The following is a 12,392-nucleotide window of genomic DNA, read 5'->3' as shown; positions in this document are numbered from 1 at the left end:
CTCCAAGTTGTTCTTACCCAACTCTTACACAAGTCACTGGTTCTCACATTGCTTACAGTCTCAGAAATTTGGCCCTACACTTTTACTGCTATTCTGTGCTGCTACCTCTCTTTTCTAGGTTGCTTTTACCCCTGGGCATAAACCTTTTCTATTATAATACTTCCTCAAATATAGTATATGTGCAAAACTGTACTGGTACACTTTTCAGGCCATCTGGTTGACCATAATACCTTTCCAGTACTTCTAGGCCATTTCAATGACTGACTTAATTTGTGGCACATTTTTCCCTTTGCAGCACATACAGACAGAAGGTAGAGTTTTTACTTTCTGATAAAGTCATTTGATGCACAGAAGTTTTAAACTTTAATGAATCCTAATTTATTTTTTCCTTTATTGCTCATGCTTTTGTTGTCATATCTAAGACATATCTATGTTTTCTTCTAAGAGTTTTATAGATTTTAGCCTTATATTTAGGTTATTGATCCATTTTGAGTAAATCTTGTGTATGATGTGAGGTAGGAGGTCCAAAATTTATTCTTCTGCATTTTGATATCCAGTTGTCCCAGCACTGTTTGTTGAAGAGACTGTTCCTGCCACATTGAATGTTCTTAGCATCCTTGCAAAAATCAATTGACCATAGATGTATTGGTTTATTTTTATACTCTTAATTCTACTGCAACAGTCTATTTACCTATCCTTATGCCAGTACCATGCAGTTTTGCATCTCCTTTAAATTTGATTTTCTTTTTCAAAATTGTTTTAGCTACTTGGGGCCCCTTGCAATTCCATATGAATTTGAGGATTCGCTTTTCTGTGTTTCTGGAAAAAACAAAGGACCACTGGCATTCTGATAGGGATTATACAGAATTTGTAGATCACTTTGAGTAGTATTGACATCTTAATATTATTCGTGTTAGTATTACCTATTCCTTGGATATTCGATAGAATAGTTTGTAAACTCTTTGAGCCTGTGGGTTTGTTTGTTTATTTTTGGTGTTTATTCATAGGCAGATTTCAAAGTCTGATTAAATTTCTTTTATTGTTATTGTTATGTCTTCCAATCTATTAACTTGGGATATTTTTCCATTTATTTAGGTCTTCTTTAATTTCTTTCAGTAAAGAAAGAAATTTCAGTGTACTAGTCTTCCACCTCCTTAGTTAAATTTTTTCCTAGGTACTTTATTCAAAAGTGAGGTTTTTAAAATAAAATATTTTAGGCATGCAAAGAAATATAATGAACACCTGTGTAATCACTACTCAGTTTAAGAAATAAAACTTAACAAATACAATTGAAGCCTCTCTAACTGCATTTTTCCCCCTCCCTCAGAAGTAACTGCTCTCTTAAACACCATACACAAAAATAAACTCAAAATGGATTAAAGACTTAAATGTAAGGTAAGGCCAGACACTATAAAACTCTTAGAGGAAAACATAGGCAGAACACTCTATGACATAAATCTCACCAAGATCCTTCTTGACCCACCTCCTAGAGCAATGGAAATAAAACCAAAAATAAACAAATGGGACCTAATGAAACTTAAAAGCTTTTGCACAGCAAAGGAAACCATAAACAAGACAAAAAGACAACCCTCAGAATGGGAGAAAATATTTGTAAATGAAGCAACTGACAAAGGATTAATCTCCTGAATATACAAGCAGCTCATGCAGCTCAATATCAAAAAAACAAACAACCCAATCCAAAAATGGGCAGAAGACCTAAATAGACATTTCTCCAAAGAAGATATACAGATTGCCAACAAACACATGAAAGGATACTCAACATCACTAATCATTAGAGAAATGCAAATCAAAGCTACAATGAGGTATCACCTCACAATGGTCAGAATGGCCATCATCAAAAAATCTACAAACAGTAAATGCTGGAGAGGGTGTGGAGAAAAGGGAACTCTCTTGCACTTTTGGTGGGAATGTAAATTGATACAGCCACTATGGAGAACAGTATGGAGGTTCCTTAAAAAGCTAAAAATAGAACTACCATATGACCTAGCAATCCCACTACTGGGCATATACCCTGAGAAGGCCATAATTCAAAAAGAGTCATGTACCACAATGTTCACCACAGCTCTATTTACAATAGCAAGGACATGCAAGCAACCTAAGTGTCCATCGACAGAAGAATGGATGAAGAAGATGTGGCACATATATACAATGGAATATTACTCAGCCATAAAACAAAACGAAATTGAGTTATTTGTAGTGAGGTGGATGGACCTAGAGTCTGTCATACTGAGTAAGTCAGAAAGAGAAAAACAAATACTGCATGCTAACACATATATATGGAATCTAAAAAAAAAAAAGGTTCTGGAGAACATAGGGGCAGGACAGGAATAAAGACGCAGATGTAGAGAATGGACTTGAGGACACAGGGAGGGGGAATGGTAAGCTGGGATGAAGTGAAAGAGTGGCATGGACATATATACACTACCAAATGTGAAACAGATAGCTAGTGGGAAGCAGCCGCATAGCACAGGGTGATCAGCTCGGTGCTTTTTGACCACCTAGAGGGGTGGGATGGAGGGGTTGGGAGGAAGACGCAAGAGGGAGTAGATATGGGGATATATGTGTATGTATAACTGACTCACTTTGTGATACAGCAGAAACGAACACAACATTGTAAAGCAATTATACTCCAATAAAAATCTTAAAAAAAATGTAACTGCTCTCTTAAATTTAGTGTTTATCATTTCCTTACATAGTTTGATAGGCAGAATAATAGTCTCCCCAGTTACCCGCCCCCCCCATCCTCATAACCTGTGAATACATGGCAAGAGTTTCTGCAGACTCAAGTTAAAGATCTTGAGATGGTGAGATTATCGTTGTTTATCTGGGTGGATGCAATGTAATCACAAGGGTCCTTATAAGTAAAAGAGGGAGGTAGGACTCCTTGTAAATACATCTCTCCAAGGGCCAGATAAGCACCAGTGTCTCTAGCTTTTATGATCTATAGATGTCTCCCAGGTCCTGGGACACATATCTCTTTGAATGTAAATTATTAGGGATCTTCCTGACATCTTGGGAGCTTGACCTAGGGAACTAGGCCAGATTATACACATTTGACCTTCTTGGGGAGACAAGAGAAGTTTTATTATCCTTTTAGATCAGAGAAATTAACTAGACAGATAGCTACAGATCTAATCTCCATAGTATGTGGAAAGTAAAATGTTTATAGAGGAAGTGAAGACAAAACATTACCTTTTTACCGTATAGATTTCTGTGTCTCCAGAGGCTAGAGCTTTTTACAGGGGCACTGAGGAATCCAGGAAAGATTTTTATTTCCTCACACTGGTTTATCAGCAATTGAGACTTCTGATATAATGTTTCATCATGATTGTGGATTTGTCAATTTCTCCTTGTATCTTTGCAGCTATACTACTGGATACTTTCATTTAGAATTGTTATATATCTTTAGTAAATTATTTGAATTGTTTTTTTAAATTATAATGTAGTGACCTTCTTTATCAAATAAATTTTTAAAATCCAGCTAAACTACAATACTGAACAAGATGAACACAACCGAAAGGAAATTTGATAGCTATATTGATATCAGAGGGGAAAACTTTAAAGCAAAAGCAGTATTAGGGATAATCTTTGTCTTCCAAGCAGTGAATTTTTAAAAATTTATTATTACTAGATATACTTAGATTCATTTTTCTCATCTTATTTTATACTATTTATTCTCTTTTATGTACTTCTGTTTTGTCCTTTCCTGCCTTTATTTATTGTATTTTAAAAGCTACCCCCTTGTCCCCATTTTCATGTGTTAGAAGATATCCATTGGCTTCTCTTAAATATTTTTGACATGTGCATTTACCTTAATAAAGCCTAAAGTAAATTAATAGCTGTACTTTCTTCCTAATTAATGGAATTTAGAACATTTTAACTGATTATTTTCTCCAGTCTTAGAATATGAATATATTCTAGTGGTTTTGTCCCTTGTTTTTTGTACTCCCACGTGTCATCATCCTTATACGTTTTTATAAGGTTGCTGGGTTTACCCTTATGCTTATTAAATTTCTTTCCCCATCATTACTGTTTCATCTCACTCCTTTCCTCTGATTTCAATGTCCTTTAGAAGTTGTTTTGTGATGGGTCTATTAGAGGCAAACTCTCTCAGTCTTTGTCGTAGAGTGTCTTTACTTAATACTCATCCTTGAGTTGTAATTTACTTGCATGTGGTATCTGAGATTGGTAAGTAGTTTCTGCTGACTATGCTTTCTGTGACTGCGAAGTGACATTCTTTTGTAGGTAATCTGTCTCCGGTTGCATTTAAGGTTTTCCTTTGCTTATGGCCTTTTGCAATTTCACTACAAAGCCATGGTATCTTGATTATCCTGTTTGGGATTTCTTGTGTTTCTTAAATCTGAGAATTGTTGCTTTGCATCAGTTCTAAAGCATTTTTGTCTGTAATATTTTTGAGTTTTGCTTTGATTCCATTTGCTCTGTTCCTTCCTTCTGGATATTCTATAAAGATATATAGAATATTGGACCTTTTTATGTTATATAATGTGTCTCTTAACCTCCTTTATATTTTCCATCTCTTTATCTCTCTGTGCTTTATCCTGTGTAATTTCATTATACATAATCCAGTTTGCTATTTCTTGTATTAGCTGGGTTTCTTCTGCTATTTAACTCGTCTGTTGAGTTTTTAGTTTCAATCATTATGTTTTTAATTCCCATGAATTTTATTTGGTTTCTTTATAAATCTGCCCAGTCCTTTTTTCAACAACAGCTTTTCTCAAGATTTTTTTTGTCTTCATCACCTTAATGTTTTCATGATTACTGACAATTTTATTCATGAAGTTATTGTTTTTCTGTTGTTGACTCTTGTTGGACATTTTTTCCTTCCTGTGTTTTGTAATTTTTAGTGAGAGCTCATTTTGTTGTGGCTTAATCTGTAGGAATTCTACAAGGCCAGGTTTGAGGGTGTGTTTCTTTAGAGAGAGGGTATTTATTTCTGCCAAATGCCCCATAGTTACTACCAAGTTGGAAACTCTTTTCATGTTAATGTATCAAATACAATTACAAAGGTAATAAATTCAAGTTAGATCCCACAAATAACTAAAATTTAAATTCCAATGCACACAATAAGTGGTCTTTGGTTACAAATTCTCTGGGAAATTTTTTTCATCCCAGGCTAGGTAGTTTAGTTTTTCTCTTGTCAATAGCAGTTTTTTGTTTTGTTTTTACATCTCTCTTTTTTATAATCCTGGATTTCTCTGTCTCTCTCCTTTTCTCTGTCTCCTTCTCTTTCTCCCTCTGACTCAGTTATGACCTCCAGCTTTGTATAAGCCTGGTAACTTTTTCTGTCTCTGCATGGCCAGTAAAATCTGAACCTATTTGTTATGAAAAGCAGCAACCACCTCCACCGTTCTCCCATCCCAAGCAGCTATGGCATGGATATCTTATTGTGCGTCTGGCTTTACAAAGATTGGGGACCTGGATATTTTCCTTACTTTCTTGAAAACTCAGTTATTTTTAAAAAACAAATGTTTGTTTTAGAGAGGAGAAAAGTGATTATTAGGGGTTATGGGGTAAGGGAAATAGGGAGTTTGGAAAAAGGGTATAAACTTTCAGCTATAAGATGAATAAGGTCTGAGAATCTAAAGTAATACACAGAGATAAATAATCGAATACACTTCAGATTAAAAGTAAAGTCATCTAAATAATGACTATGGTTGATAACACTGTGTTGTATAATTGCAATTTGCTAACACAGTAGAACTTAAATGTTCTCATAAAAATAAATAAATAAAGATAAGTATGTGAGATGTTAGATGTTTAATTTAACTAGATGGGGGAATTCTTTTACAATGTATACATAAATCAACTCACTATGATGTACACTTTAAATATCTTACAATTTTATGTCAATAATACCTCAATAAAGCTGAAATTTTAAAAAATTTAAAAAGGAAATATTTTTAAATGTTTGTTTTAGCATTTACTGATGTTTTGTATCAAGAGGATTTCCAGATTTTCTAGTCTACCATTTTTCTAGAAATAGAAGCCAAAGTGGGTTTATTGATCTTTCCCAGGAATCCTATAACTTTAAAAAGAATCCAGTTCAGCAAATAATTATTGAATGCCTTCTATGTAGTACCAGCTACTATTTAGGGAAATTATTCACTTTCTAGCAGAATACCACTTTCATTCAGAAAATAAAATAAATCTACCTATCTTCCTCACCATCCTTCTGCAACTATCAATTTGATCAAATTATATCAAAGGCATCATCAGATAAGTTCTAGAACTAGATAAAATTCCTACCTTCAGATAAAATTCAAGCACATAAACCCCTGCTACCACAATATACGGATTACATTACCATTATTAACACACACACACACTCACACAAAATGGTAAATTGAAGAGTTAGATCAAAATTCACATATTTTTTCAAAATCGTGAATTTTTTTCTTTGTGTTTAGATTTTCTCCTACCTCAGTTTAAGAGATGTGGTAATATGTGGTCAAGTTAATCGCTCCTGCTTGTTGATGACACAAATGAGCTCATTGTGGAATGGTGTAAGTAGACACGACCTGAAGCTATGTCTTTATTCTAGTTCTCAAAGGAGAATAGACTGCTATAAAGCCACCTGTAATGGGGACTACCTTCTTCCCTGCTCCACAACATGGGGCCACAAAAAGTAGGTGCATTTGTTTCTCTTTTGTCCAGGCACAAGCCTGAAGGACAAGATTAAAAAATGTTATTTGAAGAGATTCAATATGAGTATTTTCTAATTTAAATAGTAGAAATAAATTGAATATTATTTTTGGATTGAAACAAAGCCCCATTATATCTGAGTTAGGCTTAACATTGCCTTACTCAAGGAGCTCCAGAGATATATTGAGAAAATGCAAGCAAGGTGCTTACTGTAGAGCCTGGCATGCAGGCAGCACTCAATAAATATTAGCTATTATTGTTGGTTCAAAAAATACAACAAAGCAGCATAAAATATGGAGTAAAGGAAAAAAATTACTGAGCATGAAATAGGGCTAAAATATACAACATGTAAGCAAAGCTTGTTTGATAATTCTTAGTGTATTTGCATGCACATGTACACACACACACTCAGGAATTTTCTAATGCAGAGTCCTAGGCTCATGCCTCTGTATTGTTCTTGTCATTGCACTATTTTTGTACTATTGTCATAAACTAGAACTAGCTTATATTTTTCATTCCAAAGAGACATTGGGTGGTAGGTCTTAGCCAACAATAGAAAATAAGCATGTGTTATCCCTGATGACCTTTCTTTTCTTTTTCTTGGATAATTGCTTTAATCTTAACAACTGTGATCATTTATGCCATCAACAAATGTTGGAGTTGGTAACATTTTCCTTGTCACCTAAGTCCAGTAAATAGCTGGCTTCACCACCCCTCCTAAATTGCTATTGATTGGAGGACAAATGATATCATGTGCTCAGACTGACCTATAAATAGGTGGTCGGGGCCATTCTGCAGAAACTTTGACAAAGAAACTAAGAGGAGTTGACAAGGTACAGGGAATCTAGCTCCGTAAGTCAACTCAGAATCTTTACATCTCATCAGAACACCACCCCATTCTTGGCTATACTGCTCTACTCTCACCTTATGCAGCAATGGCAATAAGAAAATGTGCTTGCTTCTGTCTTAGTTAACCCCTCTTAGCTACCAAATTTAGTATTCCTGTCTTAGATGTATTTTTAGTTGAAGGCAGTGATTCTTAAGCTTTAGAATGCATTCGAATCATCTAAAGGGATTGTTAAGACAGATTGATGGTTGCCACCCCCAGAGTTTCTGACTTAGTAGGTCTGGGGTGGGGCTTGAGAATTTGCATTTCCAACACGTTCCTGGGTGATGCTGATGCTGGTCCCAGGATCACACTAAGAACCACTGATTTAAAGTAATAAATCTCTTACTTATGTGACAGATTAGGTGTTACCTTTTCCTTTGGAAAACCCATAAAGAAGAAAAATAAATAAAACCAAATGATCTGGAAGAGAAAGAACATGTACAATATTAAAATCAGGACAAATCTTGCAGAAAACTGGCAGAAAAAGCCAGCACTTCTGCCAAAACTTCATTGGGTAAAGATGAAGAAAATATGAGCATATGGCAGTGAAGAACAATGCCAGGATAGGAAGTTAAGCTGCTTTATGTTCAGCTAATTTCTCTTTCCTCAATTATGCATTGTCCTTCATTTGCAGTTATTTTTTCCTTTATTTGTGAGTGCTCAAATGTGGCGCAACTATAACAAACATTTCAGCACAAAGAATAGTTTTGTTCAGAAGTCAATGAGAAAGTGGATGTTCATATACTTAACCTTTTAGCTGAAAGATAGTATTAATACTATGTTATTGTTATCAACTATACTTCCATTTAAAAAATACTATGTTATTGTTTATCAACCAGCCCTGGCCATTAGGAGCTCACTAAACCACTGTGCTCTTCAGTTTTACATATAATCAGCCAGGTACACTCAGGTCATCTTTCCTTTTCTCTAGAACTACCCCCTCCAAATTATGAGTTATGAAAAGGCCATTATAGACCACACACTCTAAATTGCCTTTCCCATAGTCAAGGACTCAATGTATAGTTTGTGCTCATGAAAAAAGAAGCAGGCACACATTAATGATGAACCCTGGAGGGTTCACTGACATTGAAGAAGGGGGAAGCCTTGGGGCTCACCTGGAATTATAGGGGGGCATCCAGGCCACTCTAAGACAGTTGATTCTTTTGAGGGGTGGATGTGAGACCCCTGCCCTCCCAGCTCTCAACCTGGACTGGACATTTGGAATCTGTTTTTAATTAAACCTAGGAATGACCATGAAAAAAAATCTATTTGTAATTAAACCTGGGAATGACCACAAAAAATCCAAAGAAATAAAAAAAAATGAGTGGTGAGATGAAGAAAATTTAGTTCTTTGATGCTTTAAAAATATTTTAAAAGTTTTACATGCAAAAGATCTCTCTCATGTCTTAATGTTTTTGTTTATCCTTTTTAGATTGATTTTTCCACAGTAAAAAATATAATCACAGATAAACACATAGTGTTTACTTTGCAAAGGTGGCGTCTAAATGTGCTGTGCTTGAATTTTCGTGGTTGTGTTCTCCAATTGAAAACTTTGACATCTGTCAGTAAGTATGTTCATTACAACTGTTTGTCTTGCTTTCCTGTATTTTAAAATGGAAACTTCAATTACCGCCTTATGCCATAAGAATGCCTATTAAAACTATTTAAAAGTCCTATAATATAGTCAGCTCTTGCTGGATTGTATGCCCTGGGAGTTGGTCCTTTGGTCATTCTTATTGACTGCTTTTTTTTGTCTAACATTTTTCTATCTATATGTCATTAGTTTATCCACTAAAAAAATACAATATAAGAACTTCTCATTAAAGAAATTCTAACAATAGACAGTAGAAGCAGAAATCGACCTTCATCTCCCTCAAACCCATTCACATACCCCACGGTACTCAACATTATCAGTCTTTCTGTTTTTCTAAAATACATTTACATATTTGTGATTAAAAATACACAATTTTAATATTTAACATTGAAGGGATCATACTGTCTTATATTTTCTATTATGTCTTGGAAATCTTTTCATGTCAGTACATATAGAACTACTAAATTATTTTCCCATACTATGGCTATACTGTAGCTTATTTAACATTCTTCCTATTGATGGACATTGAGGTTATTTCCTGTTTTTTCCAAGCTGTTTTGTGAAGTCTGTATTTAATTGTCTTAGTTCAGGCTGCTATAATAAAGTTCCATTTTGGCTGGGTGGCCTATAAACCACAAACACTTATTTCTCATAGTTCTAGAGGCTGGAAGTTCAAGACCAAGGTGCCAATGTGGTTGGGCTCTAGTGAGGGCCCTCTTCTGGGTTGTGGACTTCCATCTTCTCCCTGTATCCTCACATGGTAGAGAGCAGGAGAGAGCGCTCTCTGGAATCCCTTGTGTAAGGGCACTAATCCTATTCATGAGAGTTCCACCTTAATTACATCCCAAAGGCCCCACCTCCTAATACCATCACATTGGGGGTTAGGATTCCAACATGTGAATTTTGGGGGGACACATTCAGCCCATTGCATTAACCCATATGTCCTTTGAGGTACATTTTTAAGTTTCCATATGTATTTCTGGAAATGAGAGAAAAAATAGATTTAAAAAAGTATACATCCATGTTGACTTCAGATAATGAGAAAGAATGCCATAAACACATGTAAATATCAACATGGATGAGTCTAAAGATATTAATGGGCAAAAGCAAGTTGCAGAATGATATACATAATCTAATACCATTTGTATACAACTTTTCATGTGTAAAATAATACCATATACTTTATATTTGGAAATAATTTCAATACTATACATTCAAGGGCACTTGTACATACACACACACACACACACACAGTAAAATATAAAAAGCATGCATGGAAATCAAAAACCTCAAATGCAAGATAGTGGTTACCTCTGAGGTGGAGAGGGTTGAATGAAATGGGGAAGAGGTTCACAAGGGGTTTCAACTGTTATCAGTAATATTTTTTTAATTGAAAAAAGAAAAATACAAAATGGAATAATTCTAATTGGTTATTGCTGGTGCTGAAGAAAGCAGGAGCTTTATATACGATGTTATTTTACCTGATCACGTATTAAACTATCCTCTTGGTTTTAAGTTTGTTGGTTGAATCTTTTAGGTTTTCTAGGTAGATTATCATGTCATCTGGAAATATTAACAGTTTTATTTCCATTCATTCCTATTCTTGTATCTTTTACTTCTTTTTTTCAGTAGCAAGGATATGCAGCCATCTTGTCTTGTTCTCGAGTCCTTTTCTCATATTTTTAATGAGAATGGTGTTAATATGATTTTATCTTTTAATTTCTGGGACACATCCTTCATAAAGATATAATGCTGCTCCATCTTTGACAGCAGCCATCTTATGCATGTTCCTCATTCAATCTGGTCATGTCTGCCTTTGGATTTTTAGGAACTATTAATTTCTGATCCACCAAGAGAATTCCTTTTTGTTTTCCAAGGATGTTATAGATTAAAAATCATTTATTTCTTATAATTTGGGTAAGAGAGGAAAACTGAAACATGTGCTTAGTCTGCTATCTTAAACCAATTTGTTACTTTTTTCTTCTTTTGCTCTCTTTCCTTGTGATTTGGTGACTATCTTTAGTGTTTTGTTTGGATTTTTTTTCTCTTTTTGTGTGTGTGTATCTATTATAAATTTTTGGTTTGTGGTTACCATGAGGTGTATATACAGCAATCTTTATAAATGTTTGATTATTTTAAGTTCCTAATCTCTGAAGTTTGAATGCATTTTAACAACCCTGCATTTTTACTCCCCCCAAGTTTGTTTTTGACATCATAGTTTACATCTTTCGTTGCATGCATCTCTTAACTACTTATTGTTGATATAGATGATTTTACTACTTTTGTCTTTTAAACTTCCCACTAGCTTTACAAGTGGTTGATGTGCTATCTTTACTGTATATTTGCCTTTACCGATGAGATATTTTTCCTTTTGTAATTTTCATATTTCTACTTGTGGCCTTTTCTTTCCCACTTCGTGAAGTCCCTTTAACATTTCTTGTAAACCCAGTTTCTTTCAGCTTTTGCTTGTCTATAAAACTCTTGATCTTTTCTTTGAATCTGAATGATAGCCTTGAGTAGATTATTCTTTCTCCTTTTATCATTTTAAAAATATCATGCCACTCCCTTCTGGCGTACAGAGTTTCTGCTGAAAAGGCAGATGATGGTCTTATAGGAGTTCCCTTGTTATACTGTTGACTGATACATATGACATCTTCTCATCATTCACCAACACTCTACCTCCTGCAGAAAGAAGCCCCAACATCTCACAGAATTTAGGCAAGTAGATTCTCATTACTGAATTGCTTCTATTTGCTAGAGCAGGAGACTTGTTCAGATTTCTCAGAAACAGATGTTAATTGATCCAGGGCATAAACTCCAGAGGAGGAAATGGTTAGTAAATGAATAATCTGAACTGTTTAATGTTAAATATCTTTCCCAAATCATCAAGAATTAGGCCAGAGCTGACTCAGGCTTAGGACTCAGGAGAACTCAGCTTGTAGTAAATCTTATTTACTTCAGAAAAATCAATGAATCTTAGAACTAGTCGAAAAAAAAAAAAAAACCACTTGGGTATTTGGATAAAAACTCAAGTGATATTTAAACATATATGTTCAAATATGTAGATCTCAGGATTGTATTATTTTTGACTACCATAAAATACACTTTAAAAAAATCTCTTGAATTTCATCACCTATTGAACAGAAGAAAGTTGCAAAGGCAAGTTATTAATCAATCAAGTATGAAATTGGCAGAAAGGGTGGATATATGTATATGTATAACTGA

At 34.6% G+C, this 12,392-nt stretch overlaps 1 protein-coding gene across 1 annotated transcript in view; it reads left to right on the top strand.

Annotated features, from left to right (window-relative positions):
- The window catches only part of FBXL13 (F-box and leucine rich repeat protein 13), a 123,200-nt gene that overhangs the window by 50,075 nt on the left and 60,733 nt on the right, over positions 1-12,392 (top strand). The window contains 2 exon segments of the mRNA XM_059074540.2: positions 6,450-6,545; positions 9,006-9,138. Coding sequence (XP_058930523.1) covers positions 6,450-6,545; positions 9,006-9,138 — 229 coding nt within the window.

Source organism: Kogia breviceps, chromosome 9, assembly GCF_026419965.1.
Source record: "Kogia breviceps isolate mKogBre1 chromosome 9, mKogBre1 haplotype 1, whole genome shotgun sequence".
NCBI classification, from domain to species: domain Eukaryota; kingdom Metazoa; phylum Chordata; class Mammalia; order Artiodactyla; family Physeteridae; genus Kogia; species Kogia breviceps.
The sequence above is the reverse complement of the archived record's forward strand: the minus strand, read 5'-3'. Positions and strand labels throughout refer to the sequence as shown.